General features: G+C 41.1%; 1 protein-coding gene across 2 annotated transcripts in view; it reads right to left on the bottom strand.

Annotated features, from left to right (window-relative positions):
• Positions 1–19290, bottom strand: part of ZNF407 (zinc finger protein 407) — a 417847-nt gene that overhangs the window by 141271 nt on the left and 257286 nt on the right. For both annotated transcript variants that reach the window (XM_068563714.1, XM_068563715.1), the window contains exon 8: positions 3094–3272. In XM_068563714.1, the coding sequence (XP_068419815.1) occupies positions 3094–3272 (179 nt within the window). The remainder of the gene's footprint in view (positions 1–3093; positions 3273–19290) is intronic.

Genomic DNA, 19290 nt, shown 5'->3' with positions numbered 1-19290 from the left:
CAACGGAAGCCAACAGGGCAGAACACTGGGCAACGATGGATGCTAAGTATTATCATGTCAAACAGTTTACATATTGTACCATCTCGGTTAGAGCATACGAAAACTGTGCTGTACGCATCACTATCCCAGGCTTACAGAGGGGAAGACTGAGACCCACAGAGTTAAAACAGGGTTTCCAAAGTCATTCACCAGGGGAATGAGAGCTGAAGTTAAAACCTAGCCTGCCCTGAAGGCCATGCACACAGAAACACGGGATGCCACAGTGAGGAGGGACCTCAGAGATGGCACGGACCTCAATGCAGGGCCCCCGGGGGAAGCACAACCACAGGAAAACCACTTTCTGCAGAACTGTTTTCCAACAACAAAAAAAATTAAATACCTTATTTTAACATAGACACTTCCAAATACCACCTTAACTAAAATTTAAAATACCCCAAATGACATTATTTACAATCTTTTCTGTTGCTGTTGTTGAACGTTTTCCTTCTCATGAGACCGTTAGATGTTTGATCTACATGGGAGAGCCAAGTCAGATCCACAGTGAATCTGTTTATTTGTTCTGGGGTAGTTTAAAAGAACTGCTTCATGTGCTTCACTGAATTTTCGATTACAGATTTCTCAACACATGAATAGTGTTGATAGCAGAGAAGGCAGCTGATAGTCACCGTCAGGTCTGGGCCATAACCCACTCTGAAGATTTCAGGCCACCTCCTGACCTTGCACAGTACCGTCCATGAGGGATTCATCCACTGTGCTGCCCAATTCCTCTACCGGACAGCATGGAAGCAAGAGCCCGCTTCAGTATCTCACTTCACACGGAGGAAGGCGCGTTCCACACATTCATGAAGGTATCACAGTTGACTCAGAATTACAAGGTGAAAAAGTCAATCTAAGAACTAAGCCGTTTTAAAGTTTTCTCTTAACTGAGCTAAGTTTATCAAAGCAAATCTATTACTGAAGAGCAATCTTGCCTTGCACGGGGTGAATAAACAAGTGACACCCCACAGGCACCACATGGATTCCGTTTGTCAAAATACTGAGGAATGCTACTGTGATTTATATAGAAGAAGGATCCAAAAGAATCATAAAAATACAAACAGAAAACTAGGATCCTATGCACAAGAGCATCACGCACATACGCAAGGAAACTAGGATAATTTTTCTGAAAAAGATTTTATACAAATGATATCTCAAAACAGAACTCTCAGCATCACTAGGGCAGCAATGGCGTAAGCAAAGAGTCTGTCCTTTCTGTGCAGAACAACAAAAGGAATGTGTTTCTTTGGGCTGCAAATTAGCTTCCTCCCCCTTTCTTTGCTGTTTACCTCATTTAAGAGCTAGAGACACCTTATTTTAGGAAAATAACCTACTTTTAATGTCTAATTGGTGCAATGGAAGAGAGAGACAGAATGCGTCAATATTACATCTTGAGAAGCTGAAATAGTGAAACTACCTTGAAAATGGTACTTTGCTGACAACCTACCATCAGTTTAGATCGTTCTGCTTGGCCACTTCTCGAAGCACCAGCTTTTAGGCAATATTTCTGACATCTGCATTGTCATGCACTCATATTAATAAAGAACCCATAGGTACTCATGGCCAGAAGCGATTTCAATTTGACTTTATCTGTCTTTGTGAACTACAGCTGATAAACTGTCTAGTTCAAAACCTTTTCAGTAACAACCTCACCAAAATGCAAAGAATATTGACCCCCGTTTTTCTTCTTCAAAAACAGACGTGGGTACAACAGAGATTACTAAATCAGATGTTTTACCATGACTTTAAAGAGTCGATCTGATGAGTATAAACAGAGAAATTTGAGAGCACATCAGCAGAAAACAAATAATAACCTTACATGCAGTGTCAAATGGATTAGGACTATTATTCTACCTCAAATTACTCAACAAGTTCTGTTTCTTTCACTGTAGACATTACATGAACCAATGTCATTTACATAGTTTGCAAAGGCAGCCTCGCATCTGGGGTGGGATTTCACACAACTTTCAAACACTAGTGTCACTTCGCCAGCATCAGCACCAACACCCACAATCCTTTGCACTGATCATTCTCGGCACGAGAGTACTGTGCTAAGAGCTTCACAGCCAAGATCTTTTTAAATTCTCACAGTAACCCTTTAAATAGATCCCACCACATCGATTTACGTACGAGAAATCTAAGGTGATGAGATGAGCCTGCCTGTAACCCACACAGCCAGGACGGGGAGGAGAGTTTACATACAGCTCCAACTGCTCCCAAAGCACCTGCCTTAAACATCCCCTGGGTCCCCTGGCATCCCCTGGCATTATTTAAATACAGTCCTGTTTGGGCTACAGTTGGAACTTCCAGCAAATGTCCTGCAGGAGAATACCTCTTCCGGCAGGTCCCACACTCACCACCCATCACCTGGCTACTCCGCGCGGAAGAACTCCGCACTCAAGGCCCCCCTGTTCACTAAACAAAAGGCTGGGCCCCAGGGGTCAACGTGCTTAACCCTGCAGTTGGTGACGCATCTCTGATCCTTCCACAGCATCTGACGGCCAGTCCAACAAGGCCAGAGTGCTCTCAGCAGCCTCTGCCATCACCAACGTTCCCTGAAACCCGTATGACGGTCCCTCCTAATTTTGGGGACACGTGTGGCACTCTGTTACCCCATCCAGGTTCTCCTGCTCTCCTCAGTCACATTCTTCTCCTTTCCGGGTACTTACTGGAAAACCGTGGTACAAGGGACAGGGCAGGCATAACATTTTAAATCACAAACATTTTTTGAAAAAGATTAAAAACCTTATCAATTAGCCAAAATACGAAGCTCAAACAACTACTACTGTTTCAGCTCAACCGTGTTTTGAGTATTTGCTATTAACAACTCTGCTGTCCTGCGATGATTATTTCGTCATATTTGCTCTTGATGAAATATAATTGAACAGACCTATTTTCATAGTTGAGGGGGATAAGACCAAGTGTTCTTTTTTATAAGTCTTGAAGCAGATACTATCACACATGCTACTACATTTAAATAAATGCTGGTAATGCACAAATAGCCTAATAACTATTGTGATGAGTGAAGCATTTTATATAATAGTTTTAGTTTCTTACCAGCGTGCAAGTAGGCCAGGTCAGGGTTTTCGATGTCAGGATGCTGTTCTTTCAAGTGGTTCCGAAATTCCACAGGGACGTTGGTTCCATAGTCACACTTGGGGCAGTTGTACATCTTGACTCCTTCATGTTTGCCCGTATGTAGAATGTGTTTGCGGATATTTTCAGCACAGTTTGACCTACCAAGTAAGCAAGAAAAGTAAACGGAATTAAGGTCAAATCAATAACATGAGACCACAGATCACGATGGCAGTGACCACTCATGTAGGCCTCACAGGTGTCAGGTGCTGTGTATGCTGTAAGTGTTGTGCTCTGTAAGAGCTAACATGGATCCTATGAGGCTGGGAGCTTTGGTAACCTTGGTGCTAACTTCTAGGTTGGCTTTTACCTGAGCGATTCATTTCTATGCAGAACTGGAAACACAAAGTCCCAAGTTCTATGATTTTAATATCAAATTATTCTGGCACCACTTGAGGGCAGTGAAGGAGTTTCCTTAATCCCGAGAACACACCTTGCACCACGGAGTACTGATACAAAGGCAAGCCCTGTCACCTCCACTGAAATTGGAGCACTAAGGAAAAAAAGATGCTTGACTTTTACACCTGTCAAGTGAGCTGCTTCTAAGTAAGGCTCTGAGATAGTCTGACGATAGACAAGTAGCTGGAAACAGCCCCTCAGCCCACAGCTGGGCAATGCGCAAAGTCCCAGTGAGGCTCCTGTACTGGTGTAGGTTTGAAGAGGGTGGACTGAATAAATACAACTCAGGGTCTGTGTACTGCCCACCAAACTGTCCCTGAAAATAGGCTCCTCTCCCGCTGCTTTCCTGCAGACGCAGAAATGCAAGGCCTGAAACGGCCAGAACCCCGGGCACAGGGAACTGCTCACGAGGCAAACTGTTCCGCCTGCTCCCAGCCCTCTCAGCACAGGCACCGCGACTGCGCCCCCGACCCCGTCCACACGTGCAGCTGCTTCCCTTCCGTCTCTGTCGTCGTTAGAGTAGTAGTAAAAGGCGCCCAGCCCAGGTTCAAGCAGGTGTGTGTGTGTGTGTGTGTGTGTGTGTGTGTGTGTGTGTGTGTGTGTGTGTGTGTGTGTGTGTGTGTGTGTGTGTGTGTGTGTGTGTGTGTGTGTGTGTGTGTGTCGGGGGTGAGGTGCTCAACCACAAAGAAACGAAGAATCAGATGGCCTCAGATTTCCAACAGAGCGAAATGAAGTGCCCAAAGAAAATCAAGCACTATGTTTATCAGTCTTCCCTGCAGGTACTGCTGAAGGACAAAATCCTGTAGGACGATGTCTGAAGAAAAGGTTCCATGTCCAGAAAAAGTTAGGACATGGTAGGTATTTAGCAAACGCATCTCACGACGCACTGATGCAGATCATGAGGGCTCCACAACGAAGCTTTCTGTGGCTCCGCACGGCCGCAAGACTTCTAAGTGGAATTATGCTTCTGTGTAATACGTAACTGCACCCAGGAACGCACCCTGGGAGCACTGGTGAAGAATACAAAAATGGTTATAACCCCAAATTTTAGAATAGCTATGGTGTCACTCATACGTAGAGGCAGCAAACACCTTCAGAAACGCAAAGACTCGGTAGACATGCTAGCTGTTCACTCAGGACCAGAGGAGGGCGGAGGGGTGTCATCAAGCAAGCAGAGCTCACGGCCGTGGCGCTGGGAACAGTGCCCCACAGGGACGGCCTTTCCTTCCAGCACGTGGAGGAGCTGACCTACAATCACCTTCCTCCTGAATGGCAGCCTACGCTGTGCCGACAGCCCTACAGCTGGACCCGAGACACTCCTTTGGGAAAGCTTCTGCTACTTCCCCCCCATCCCCAGGCAGGGCCTGGCATCAAATGTACACATCGGCTCTATATGGGTAGGAAGATGAAGTCAGATCCCTCTCAGCCTAGACTAGAAAGAAACACACCAGGCCGCTAATGCCCGATGCAGCAATGCCCATTTCTTTTTTTTCCAAACATACTTTAATGATTTACATATTAATGCTTACATGTTTTTCAAAAAACTTAAATAACACCAAAGAAGATGGAGGAGGAGGAAGAGGAGCGGGAGGGGGAGGAGGGGGAGGAAGAGAACGGGCGCAGCAGAGATGTTCTCAGCTGTGTGCACTTTGCCTTTGGCAAGGGCTCTGTCAAGCTCTGTGTTAAGTCTCTCTCAGAACTTGGACTAAATCTGCATAAGACAGTTAGTGAACATACGCATGTACAACTTATCTCTTTCTTGTCACTACTGGATTATCAAATTTGCTTTCTATATAAATTCCCTACTGTTAATTAATAAGCACTGTAATAGGGTAATGATGGGTAAGAACCTCGCGTGTTCTGTGTGCCTGCCACTGGCCTGGCTACTTTGACACTGTCCCAGGACCCCGTGGCAGAGACTGTTGAGGGACCATCTCGGAGATGAGTATCAACGGCTACAGGGCTAGAAAAGTGGTTAAGACAGAATCTGAATGTCAATTTTCTGTGCTCAGGGGCAGGGCATTTCAGGCACACCACAGTCCTCCTTCCTTACAGTATTTACGTATCAAATCAAAGGTACCGGCACATTCTAAGAAAAGAGTGGGGTTCTGGAGTCTCTTAAATGTATAAATATTCTTGGAATAAATAACAGCTCTGCATCAAGTTGACAGAAGTAACACAGAAAACCATCTGAAGGCAGATGAGACAAATGTCCACTCTGTGCTAGTGAAAAGGAAGAGGACCAGTTGGGGAACTCACTGGGTGAACTGTTCCAAGTCATTCTCTGAGTCAATGGATCTCCCAATCGTTTTCCATGGCATCACAGACACCCCCTAAATTCACCACTGTTTACCGACATCGGGGAGTGAAAACAAAACCTACTACTGTACTTAATTATTACTGTCTATGAGGACTGTTGAGTCTTTGGTGCCACCTATATTATTTCCTTATGGAAAAAGCTAGGCATAAAGAGTCATCAAAGACAATCACTGATCAAGTGAGGAAATTAAAATTACCCAAGTACACACATTTCAGTGTATGATGTCTACTTAAATGGGGGACGATATAAGCAACAAATCCTAAGCTTCGGTGAAGGAAGAAAGAGATGACTTTGAAAACTGAATATTTTGTTTTTGAGAAGTGTGTATCTTGGATAAAAATAAAGCAATATCTCTTATAGTATGTCAATAGCACGTGGAATCTAATAATCAGGGGACTATTACTGAAGCAAGTGAAAGTGGGGAGGGAGGATTAAAAAGACGAGAGCCTTCTTTTTATTTAAAAATATAGACTAAAAACAAGAAAGAAGTGGTGTGGAACTTGGTATTTCAGGTTAAGGATCGTTTCATACATATATTTTATACCTATTTATTTTTATTTATTATATATATATATTTATATCTTTTATTTTATGTAAAGAATACATCTGTGTGTATACTTATAATTCTGTTTTATACACACATATAAGAAACATTAAATATATGCAAACAAGAAGAAAAAATAGTCAATGTCTGTCTGCAGTAGAAAAGATACATTTCATCTATTTCGTTGGTAATAGCGTATTTGCGTATTATCATAATTTGTCCTGCATCTAACGTCATGCAACATAAAATTTTTTAAAATACTGAGACCAAAAGCAACCTTTCACACCTACAAAATCAAACTATTTCAATCCAAGCCTAAAAAGTAAAAGCTATAACATATTATATCAACATCATTTAAAGCAGAACACCTATAAAGTAGGGGCAAACTGCAATCCCTATACTTGAGACTATCCTAAAACAGGTAGCTGACTACGCAGCAATGTTATAAGATTCAGTGAACAATAAGTAGATTGGGTAACTTTAGCCAAGGAATTCTGAATGACATTGAGCCCCAAAATGATATTCTTCCCCAAAACAGAACTTCCAAGTAGTAATTAGAATGGTAAGTTGAAGAGGGACAAATGAAGAGCAGGTCAGGCAGGAGAAGTAAGGATGGCCTAGGGGCTTCCCTGGCGGTCCAGTGGTTAGGACTCCACGCTTCCACTGCAGGGGGCACAGGTTCGACCCCTGGTCAGGGAACTAAGATCCCACATGCCACGTGGCATGGCCAAAAAACAATAAAATAAAGTAGAAAAGGATGTTCTAAGACATTATTTCAAACAGGGTCTGACCTAGATTGCCAGGAATTAACAGCAGTTAAACCAAGTGGGCATACAATCATTAGGAGTGGGTGACTGAATATGTCTTCAGTTGGACATTGATTTTTAAGGTAGAGAGTGTATTTTTGTCCCATGTTCATAGATTGGAAGACTTAATATTATCAAGATGGCAATACTCCCCAAATTGATGTACAGACTCAGTGCAATCCTATCAAACTCTCAGCTGGATTTCTTATAGAAACTGACATGCTGATTCTAAAATTCACAAGGAAATGCATGGGACCTAGAAGACTCAATACCATCTCACAAAGAACGAAGTCGAGGACTCACACTTTCTGGTTTCAAAACTTATGAAGCAACAGTAATCAAGACAGCGTGGGACGACAAAAAGAACAGATGTAGGAGCTCTTAGCAGGGAAAGTGGGACCACCGTGCCATGGGAAGTTAGATGCCGCAGCGCAGGGCTGCAGGCTCCTTGTGGGGAGCAGGGACCCATGCCGGACTTGCTGGGCCCGTGAGCGCAAGCACTGGGTTTACGGGGAAGGCCTTCTGAATTATGAGGACGTTTCACGTGAAACCGTGAAATATGACACGCTGAAAATCTTGAGGCAGCTTTACATATACGTACATACATACGTGTATAAACATTATAAAGCGTGGGCTGGGCCATTAGCAAAAGGACCAGAGATGCGGCCTGACTAATTTTACGGCTTCTTAAAAAATATGTGATAAAGGAAATATTTTATTCAGTTCAAAAGCAGTGCATTTTAAAGTGATAAATTAATAAAATAAACCACAAGTGCTTCTAGAACGCCAAAAGATTATGTCAGTACTACACGCTCACTATCAACACAAAAGCATGTTAAATTTATGTTATTTAACCTAATAAGAAGGAAGCTTAAAAAAAAATCCTAGTGAATATTTTTTCCTCTTTTGACGCATATTATTTCAGTTATTAAAAAATAACGCACCGCTGAAGTTGAAGAAACATACCTTCACATATTTCAAACATCAAACAGTCTAGTGATAAGACAGATATAGTAAAGCCTCCTCCCAGCACGGGCCGATCACCCCCACCTCCACCAGGGACCCGGGATCCCTAACCTCTTATCAATCTTTTGGGAGAATTAAGAATGGTTTTTCCAATCCACAAACACACTGTATCTTCTTTTCTCCCCTCTTCTTGTATGTAAATTTGTTGGCATAACACGTGTCAGCAGCACCTTCGTCTGCCTAACAACAGGGCGTGGGGATGTTGTTTCCACGTGACTATGTAGGAGCAGAGTGTCCTTCCTGATGCCTCCCTCTACCCTCCCCTACTCCCTCCCTCTGCTCCGCCTCCTTTCCTTCCTCTGTTAATAGCCAGGCAGTATTTCACGGCAAGGACAGAGAGTATTATATTTAACTGACCCTCTACTGATGAACATTTAGGTTGTTTCCAATCATTTGCTAGTATAAACAAGGTTGCAATGAATCATCTTGTGAAACACTTTCCATTCCTCAGGATGCCAAGAAAATCTCAGGATGCCAAGGGGAATTGCTTCCAATGGCAATGGGCATATGCTTTTGTAATTTTGATAAGTAATGCCCAACTGCCCTCCAGAGGAGTTGTAGCAATTTACACTTCCACCAACAATGTTCGAGAGAGTCTGTTTCTGCACATTCGTGCCACTGTAGTGTGTTGTGTTACCAAACTTTCAAATTTTTGCCAACTTGGTGGGTGAAAAATCGTAGCTCACCGGGGTTTCAATTTTTAACCTTCAGAAGTTTTAATCTGCATTTCTCTTGTAACGAATAAAGTTTCTTCGAATATTGAAATGTCATATGTATTTTCTTTTCTCTGTACTGCTTTTCCATATTTTTGATCAGTTTTTTTTCTAAGGGTTGTTAGGCATTCTCTTATACATAAAGGAGGTAGATACTTTATGACAAAAGTAACAAATATTTCTTCCTTAGTTTCCTTTAGACTTTGCTTACAGCATCTTCTGAAAAGCAGAAGCATTTTATTTTGTTCATCTTTTGTCCTATGGCTTCCTTACCTGGAGGTCATAAAAGGATTGTCCCAAATTTGGTTCTAGTACTTGAATAGTTTCATTATGTTCCACTAAATATTAGATCCCTTTCAAAATTCTCCTAGAGTGTGGTGTGAACTGTGGATCCAGACTGCTAGCCAGAGCTGTCAAGACAACATCTTAATAGTCTACCTTTCCCCCACTGACTTGAAATGCTACCTTCATCAATATTTTATTTATTTGAAGCTAATTCTGGATTTCCTATCACAGTCTGCTGGTCTGTCTATGCCTGCGCCCATCTGTTACAATGAACCAAACTGCACAAGGCTCACATCTGGTAGAACTCATCCTTCTGCATTGCTCCTTTTCCTCCCAGGTCACAACTTCCCACCCAAGCCATCAGGTCGTCAATCACAAGACTGTGCTGGTGAGCTGGTGTGGCAAACATCATGAGTTAACTACGGAACCAGACAGAATAAAGTAGTATCACTAAGACACAATCAGGTAATTTCTATGTATTTATTAACATGTACTGGTAATACTGCCTTACCGATAAAGAAAAGGAAATGCAGAGAAAGCGGGCACGGATGTCATGCGCTAACGTGCACACACATCCCAATGAACATTCCTTTCCTAGTTCCCCAAGGGAAGCTATGTACCTGCCACACCACTCCCAAACTCCTGTGTGAAATTAAAGACTGTCTTGGTCTACCGCTAATAATCTGACAGGTTGTGTATGTAAATGGACATTAAAATCTTCTGAAAGTTCTACTTAAAGAACTGTGGTAGTTTTCTTTAACATTCTCCCTTCCACACTTTCTGACCATGGAGTATTTTGTTGTTGTTGTTGTTGTTTTATGGGACTAATATATGTATCTCATAAGGCTGTCATGAGGGTTAAGGTAAATGATACTAAACAAGTTCAGAAAACACAGGAGGTACTCAGTTCGCTTTTGATTACTATTGCTAGTCTTTCTATTAAATGCAGTACAGTTCAACTATCTGGATCATCATTAGCAATTTTCTCACTGTATACAAAAGGCAATTTCAATTCGTTTGAAAAACAGATTCCCCAAACAGTTATATAGTGCATGCATGCATATATGTTTAGAAATGCGATTTCTTTTTCTGCCTGTTCAGAATATACTTTTTGAACTAATACCCTTGAAAAGAATTACTCTGTAGTTAAGTTTGCATTGGAAGAAGTGTATTATAGTACATATTTATCTAAAAGTTCAGTTGAAAGAGGCTTCTCCTGTATCTTTAAAAGAGTAATCCAAAATGAATAAAGAATAATCCAAAGGAAGTCTTTTTGTAAACTAAATTTAAGAAGTTTTCACATTTTTTTAACCGGTAGTATTTAATTATAAATTCACTGAGCAAAAACTGAGTCTAAGAAAGCCTGGGAAATCTCCAAGGGAGAAGAAAATAAAGCTGCGAGTCACTGCAGGTGGCAGGCAGTAACCAATACAGCAGCTAAGGGCTTCTTCCACGATTTACGTAACACAGCCCAGGATACAGTCCTCTGCCACTTATGTTCTCACTAAAGGACCCATAAAGAAAGAGCCTGGTAATTTTAGATTACTAAGCCGTTGTGCTGGTTAAATTTAAAATTGGTTAGAGGGTACAAGAATAAAGAAGTTCATATTCCTCTGGTTAGAATGGAACATTTTATCAACGATGTTTAGCAAACAGATGAATGTCATTGGGAGTGTTGAACGCAATACATCACCAGGACAAAGAACACAAAGACCAATGTATACAAGGGATAAAGGTGTCATTTCAGATCAATGAGGAAATGATGGGTTATACAACAAATGGTGTTCAGTCAATTGCCTATCACATGGGGAAGAATAAGTTAGACAGGTGGAATTTTAGACTTCTTGTGGTCTTATACCATGCAAAAATAAATGCCATTTGGACTTTAAGATTAACCTAAGGACACTAAATTATAAACGTGCTAGAAGAAAATACAAGAAAATATTTTTATAATCTTGATTTGAAAGAGCTTTCCTGAATAAAATTCAGAACACAAATGCTATAAAAAGATGTAGCAAAAACACTTCATAAAACTTAAAACTGCTATATAGCATAATAGTCATAAATAAAGTTAAAAGACAGGGCAAAGAAATGGACAAAATATATGAAACATATATAAAATGATTAATATACAGACTACAAAATGAGTACCTATGATTAATAAGAAAAAAGATAAAAATCTTAAAAAACTGGATAAAAAACATAAGCAAGAAATTCCTAACCGGAGATCTACAAATGGCTATGTAAGCATTAAATGACTCTAGTAACCAAGGAAATACCAATTAAAGCCTAAGGTAACAGAAGGGCAAAATTTAAGAAGACTGGTAGCATTAATGAATGGTAAGGGAAACGAATGCCACTGGTAAGTGTCAGTTAGCAAAGGCTTTGGGAAGACGTCTGATGACAGCCTTCAAAAGTAAAATACACACATACTCTTGGACTTAGCAGTTCATTTATAGAAGTTATCCACAAGGAGAATCATTAAACCATTATTTATGGCTAAACACTAGGGAAGAATGTGAAACTAGATGTTTGCTTGCTTACAAAGGAAATGAGTTGTTAATTTACAATGATCCACACTACAGATTTCCATACTGCTGAGAGGTAAGGGTTACCCTGCAAGCCTGCTTCCCAGAGTAGGAGCTGGTCTCCTACAGAGCTCCATGGAAGCCAACTACATCCTGGTAGAATGCTGGGAGGGCACAGCCTGATCACAGGAAAAGCAAGGGTACCCCCAACCATGAGTGTTCATGTGGTGCCAGAACAAGGCAAGCGACCTGGCAGGCCAGGCCACACGACTGCTCCCGCACAGCCCTGACCTCACGCCATCCAGGGTGGACTCCCCAAGCCGTGGAGCTGACCAGTCCCATGGTGCCTTTCCCAGTCTGACGCCAGGCACCGCAACGTCCCTGAGTGTGGCTCCAGAGAACCACAGGTGTGACAGGTACAGAGACAGGCTGAGGGGAGGAGTAACGATGACACGCCTGTCTCTGAATCTCCCTCAAATGCTACGGAGGAAGCCCTGGTGTGTGTGGGTGCAGCTCATCTTTCATCCCTATTTGTTGGACAAAAGCCACTCAACAAAATAAGGTACACCTTATGTACTACCACGGAAAAACTTCCAAGACACACTGTTAAGTTAAAAAAAAAATAAAGCAAGTCCCAGGTAAATACATATAAGAATCCTTTCAGCTTTTGAAAACTATACAATATACTCATATAGATACACAAATGCATTAAATGGGTATTAGAAGAAAGCCTAGCAAACTATCGATGGTAATTATATTTATGGAAAGGTTTCCAAGGCAGAGGGAACTTCTACGTTTGCTCAGTATATTTTTGGATCACTTGGATTATTCATGAGAACATCTTTAAGTTTTACTCATGTAAAGCAAATATAATCAAAACATGCAGTTTAAAAACAACTGGATTGGATAGTATTATACAGAATGTAAATGTCATAAACAATGCAACAGTATAGCTGACATAAGTTGGTAATAGAAAGGAAAATCAAGTGTAAAGATTCTCATGCTTACATAGACATAATTCAATTCGATGAATCAAGGAAAAGATTTAAGTAAGATAAGTCAGGTGGTAAAGGTAATCACTTAGAAAACCAAAACGAATACAGTAAAAAAATAGGGGAGAGAGAAGAGGTGTAGCGGTAAACCGGGTGCATGAGCTAACTTCCTGATCTGTGACAACAACCGGACGCTGCCTATAAACCAAGCAACAGAGAATCAGCAAAGTGTTTAGGTTATCTCTAGCAGGGCAAAAATATGAATGATCACAAGTGGTTACGTCAGGAGAGCGGGGCGTGAAGAGGACCTGGAATGGGGCGGGATAGTAAGACTGACTTTTCAAATGATAAAGTTCAAATAGTAAAAATAATATACAATAACAGTAAGTTTTATAGGCATCTAAGTAAAATAGATACTTAAAAATAGCAGTATATTTCATTACTTACAAAATTATCCACAGTTTCTTTTTTTGGAAAATTTTGTAAGTAATGAAATACACCGTTTCTATAAACTCTAAGGCAAAAAGAATTCATAGAAATCAGAAGTAAGCACAAAACACAATCTTCTGAACATTTTCTGCAATATCAAATTTTAACTGGACAATTTCTGGATCACCCTGTTCTAAATTCTACGAATTTTCTTTTTCTTTTTTCCTAACTGATGGCTAACTACTAAATAGGACAATTCCTATCAGGTCACGTCTCATTGTTTCCTGCTCGTCATAAATCCCAATTCTTTGAAGTCAATCGCTGTGACAATAAAAACTGATGTACATTAATTTTTCTCCCCATTTCTCAGCTATAGTTATGTTAACATTTGTTATGTGATATAAGGGGATGTGCGTCATCTGACGATAACACAGAACAGTGTCTCACAGGAAGAAGGAGCCCGTGAGTTCGCACAGGAGTGGATGAAGACGGTCGCCTGACTGACCGTGCTCCAGCCACTGCTCTCCAGTGGCTGGAAGGATCCAGGTTCTGGGCTCTGCCGCTGTGTCGCTGTCAGGTATTCACAGCCCCGTCCCGAGTGCAGCGACCACTACCACGTGCTCACGGAGAAGCCGCCACATGGCAGCCACAGCGCTGGCCCACGTGACCCACGCGTGGGCTCTGCTCACCCGTATGTCTGAGTGCTGGTCTAAAAGCCACAGGGCAAGGCCAGCCTTTCAGACCCACTGGGAGGTCTTTCAGAACAGAAGTAATTTAAGCCTCATTATCCTCATGATTTCCATGGGAAGTCTATAATTACAAGAAAAGTCTATTTTCGTAGGTATTGATTTATTATTTTCAAAATGAATTTACTCAACAAATATTTATTTAGTGCCTACTACATTAAACGAAACATAAAAATGAATCATTTTGGTTATATCCTCAAAGAGAATACAATGTGATAGGAGAGATGAGCCATGTACATCAACAACCATAACAAAAGGCCATGCTGCATAAAATGAAACTTAATTTTGAAACAGGGTTGAAAATTCCACCTGTCTACTTACAGGACTGCCACGCCCCCTTCAGTGACATCTTTAATTGAGAATCGCCTAAAATTATCTTGTTTCCACGCTATTCAAAATGCTTGACTGACTTCAACTGACTTCAAATAACACTGATCAACTGCACACTTGTCTATGGATATGCCACTGCCTTTGATAGGATTTGCACACTGCTCTACCGTTCCTTCTATTCCCAAGAGTATGTAGAACTTCCCATCTGTTCCGCACCATTCATGTTCCCACATTTACATCCACTTAAATTCCTTCTCTATTCATATCCCTGCTCGTTTTGGTTTCTACAACCAGTAAGAGGAATAAGCTGCTTTGAATTTAACAACCTGTTCCACCTTCCACTCTGCTGGAGAACAATGAGATTCACAAGGAAGAAATAGTAGGAAGCGACAGTAAGCTCTGTCTCTGTTAGAAACCCAAATTATTTCGTTAGCATTTAACGCTTCAAGAATAGTCCCACTCACACAGTTTGTGTGGTTGTAGAACAGGAGATTGATTTAAACACGTGACCAGACGTGGCTTGTCCTCCATGGCATATGCAGGGAGGAGGGCCACACGCCAGTGCAAGCCCTACAGAACCTTGACTTCTCCTTGGTTCTTCTTTAGCCCAAAGAGGAAAAGACAGTTACAATTTCATTAACTGTTCACTTCTCAATATACTGAATATATATTCTCAGTCTAGAGGAAGGTAACTTGCTTTGAGAAAAGTGCAACCTAGTAGACTTTCATCTGCCATGAAGACAAGCTATAAGCTTATATAAGTAAGTTTAAGTAATTACCAGATGCCGTATCCTACGTGCTTATGAGAAAATAAATCCCCGTTCTCTCAGGTAAAAGCGCGTAGCAGACATTAATGGTGGCCTATCCTTTAACAAAACAGAAATATTCCAGCATCCAAATTAGTCCAGCACGATGCCTACAGGGCTTCAGGGAAAAGGCCTTGGTGGCCAACGTTTCACATATTTCAGTTACACAGAATTGTATATATAATTTTGTGTAACTGAAATATATATATATATATATATATATATATATATGTGTATATATATACATATATACACATATATATATTTTTTAATCACCGACTTGGAATTCTTTTTTTTAATGCCATTGGAATCTTTTTTTTAAAAATATTCATTTATTTTCTTGATTTTTTTGGCTGAGTCAGGTCTTTGCTGCAGCGCACAGGCTTCTCTCCAATTGCGGCATGCAGGTTTTCTCTCTCTAGTTGTGGCGCGCGGGCTCCAGGGCGCGTGGGCACACGGGCTTAGTTGTCCCACGGCATGTGGGAGACTAGTTCCCCGACCAGGGATCCAACCCGCGTCCCCTGCACTGGCAGGCAGGCTCTTTACCACTGGACCATCAGGGAGGTCCCTATATATTTTTCTTTACAGCAGGAATCCTGTGAGTCTTTAATATGCTCTTCATTATGCGTCTGAGAAAGGCGGTGCAATACAGCGAGTGTTTCTCAGACTAACGTGACCACAGAAACGTTTTTCAAGGCTGAGCTAACAACACCGCTTGAAGTTAGTGACTGGCGAAACCAGAACACCAGGTTAGCCGTACAGGTCGCTCCTCCTCCCACGCGTTTTCTGTGCAGCCGCGGCGAGTGCTGGTGGAGATCCTTTCCGCTGTTATCTTGCCACGCTTTTTATACTGGACCTTTGAAATTAACAGAGTCCCCACTCCAGCTTTTCATTTCTACAAACCTACATCCTTACAGCACAGAGTGTTAGTCTCTCCTCTTCTGTTAACTAGCTAATTTAGCAAAGCGAAATGCTGTGAAACCAGGAAAGGCACGTGGACGAGAGGCCGTCCGAAGAAAAGGATCTTTAACAAAGTTTAGGCAAGTACTGCCTGCCCCTCCTGCTAAGTCCAAGCAGTCACTGGAATCGTAGTTGTAGGGGAGGCTAAGGAGGGCAGAGAGATGCACAGAGACGCTCACCAGGGCCTGAACTACACACGGGTGTGCGCTTACCGAGCTCTGGCTTGAAACAGCTACAAATAATACTGCTTTACAATTGAAGATATAAATATATGTACTAGTTTACTGTAGCTTTTCTAGTTGAAAGCTTTTCAAACTTAAGGTTATATAAGTAAAATTTTTACTGACCCAAAAATACATTTCACAACATTTCTGAGAGTCTGGGCCACACTTGATTTTACTTGGGACAATCTTACAATGTCAAAGAGACCAAAAAAAAATTAAAAGGCTGGATTTAAAATACCCACAGCTTCTGCACACATGCGTAAGAGCACACTTCATTGGGGAGGTATGCAGACCTGATCACAATAATTCACTACATGCCCAAAGACTCCCTTGGTCTATTAGGGGCACGGGAGGGGGCTGCCATAAAATTTAAAATACTTCTCAAGTGGCTGAAAGGAGAGTGCATCCCTCACACCTGGTGTACTGGAGGAGCCTGGCCAGCAAGCCACCAGGATTAGAGCGAGGAGGTGTGGCAAATAATAGGACAGAAAGTTTATTTTCTGGCCACAGGAAACAGTGAACTTCCCTGTCTTTGAAAGTCTCTTGAAAGGCTCTTTCTCTGGCTCTAAGTTGATTCCTCACAAAGCTCTCTGAGGTAAGTAAGTGTATACTTACAGTAGATTTAAAATGCATACTTTATTTTGTAAAATTGAGTCCTATCAAGGAGCGTTTAAACCTTTTATAATTGTAAAGTTATGTGATCACTTTTGAAGAAAAACTTAAGAGAATCACTGATTACGAGGGGCCATCGAATTTAATAATCTACGTCCATTTTTACAGAAATGCTCCATGGAATCCATTTAACAATCATAACTGGTTCATTTCAGTCACTGCACACAATGCTTCCCTTTGTCCCTTGTAAGTCTCTCAAACGTCTTATTTTAAAGGAATATACAGTACTCCCGGAAGACATTTTCCCATTTCTATTCTCTTCGACTCCTGCGAGCCCTTGTTCTGTGTGATAAGGCAATCTCCTCCGGGATCGGAGCTGTGTAGTTTCGCACCACAAGTGACAAGGACTCGACTTGAATAACTGCTGTGCGCAGGTTGTAATTATGTCAGCTGGAGTGTTGAACAAGGGGACTGATTAATGTGCGCCCCGGCCCAGGCGCAGTCCCTATCAAAACCCCCGCGCAGGCCAGCAGTGGGGACGGGTTAAAGCAGAAAGACAAAACATGCTGTATCGTCCATGATGGATGAATTGCTCCAACAGTCTTCAGGCAGATGTTCCAGGACAGTATAATATACAATTACTCTGCCTTATCACTTTCCCAGGGACAATAAAGCTTCCTCCTTCTATAGCTCATGTGAGTGAAGGCAAAATTCGTTTTACTTTTACAGCACCGACTCACTTATCATGGTGCCTTGATTGTGCTTTTACAGCTAAGGCAGACATAGCTTCCAGTTTTAAACTAAAAAAGAAAAAAGAAAACCCTCAAAAATAAAACTGGAGCCTTGTTCTGAATCTCTTTTACATCAGAACCCACAACATTTTAGAAGATTGTTGTGTTAAAAATGGATGCAAGGAAGGTAATATGGGTGTGTGCGTGTGTAGTTAAAAACAAGTACACGTAACAAGAGGTAGGATTTGGATTCTGTAATCATTACATTCATAACGTCATTTTCACAGGCCATACAGAAATCATTAATTGGAAGGAACATGTAATTAATCTATATATATATATATATATATATATATATATATATATATGCTGATATCGTCCATATATTTCCCAGGCACATAGCTCCTTGAGTCTGAGGGTACATTTCCAATGACACACTTATTCACTGCCATTCCTAGGTGGCGTCTTTGAGAGCCTTCTTCCTTAAGAAAGCTGTGTTAGCAGAGAGAGACAGGAAGCTGCCCCAACTATTTCAATAACACCTTGCAGCCAATGCTAAAATGAACCTACCTCACGGGCGCTGTGGTGAGTATTTCTACTACCTTTATTTGAACTCGTGGAAATGGTGCCAAAAATTTGTTACGAGATGTACAGAACTATCTCACTTTGCAAAGGGAAATGTGCTTTTCATTTTTAAAGTTGAGAAACAAGCTAAAACCAAAATCTGAGAGGCAGCCATACCGTCTTGTGGTAACCGTAATTTATAATGAAACAAAGCAGCAAAAATTCCAATAGAATCAAAGGAAATCCATACAAAATGCTAGTGAATGCAAAAGAAAAGCATACATCAACCTGTGGGGCAATATATATGACTTATTTCCACTTTTTAGTGGTTTAGTACAACTGACACCAACACTCAGCAGTTATAATATACCTTAAGTCATGAAAGCAAATCATGTACCCTACCTCACCCTAAGGAGTGATATATTTGCTTTCTCTTTTCATACTATACACACACAAACTCCAATACCCACATGGTCCTTATTATTAACGTTTCTCTTGGTAGGACCATTCCAGTAGAGTATATGTTTCTAGAAATATGGCAATTTGAAGAAGGCAGGGGTCAATCTAAAACAGTGAAATAGAAGTTTTAGTACAAATGGACATAAGAAGTATAATTAAAGCTGTGATTGGTAAAAGACTTATACCATACCTGTAATTATTTGGAAGCAGTCACGCAAATGAAAGGTAGGTAAAACAAACAGCAAGGGATGTAAATATACATGGGGGTCAGGTGTCATCACAATAAACGTCTGTGAGTTTCCACTGGCTTATGATGTCACTAGAGGGGCCCATGAGATTTACTGGTCTTAGAAAAACCCTAAGACATTAGCAAAAATTGTTTAGAATAAGTCATAGAAAAGATGTCACACTTTAAAAGATTACATTTAAGATGAGTGTTTGTTAAATGATTGCCCTGAATTGTTTGCTAGTGCCAAGCAAATTTTTGAATTACGTATAACAGCTAAAGTAATACAATATTTTGTGGAAGTAAATTCCTCATAGAAAGCAAATAAAGTTCCACTGTTTGAATGTGCATGTAGGGAGGGCAGAACAGTCCCATCACACAGTCTCTATGTTCTCTGATTCAAAACTTTGAACACAGCA

This window comes from Eschrichtius robustus, chromosome 14 (genome assembly GCF_028021215.1).
Source record: "Eschrichtius robustus isolate mEscRob2 chromosome 14, mEscRob2.pri, whole genome shotgun sequence".
NCBI classification, from domain to species: Eukaryota; Metazoa; Chordata; class Mammalia; order Artiodactyla; family Eschrichtiidae; genus Eschrichtius; species Eschrichtius robustus.
Note: the sequence above shows the minus strand (reverse complement) of the source record. Positions and strands in the feature narration are given on the sequence as shown.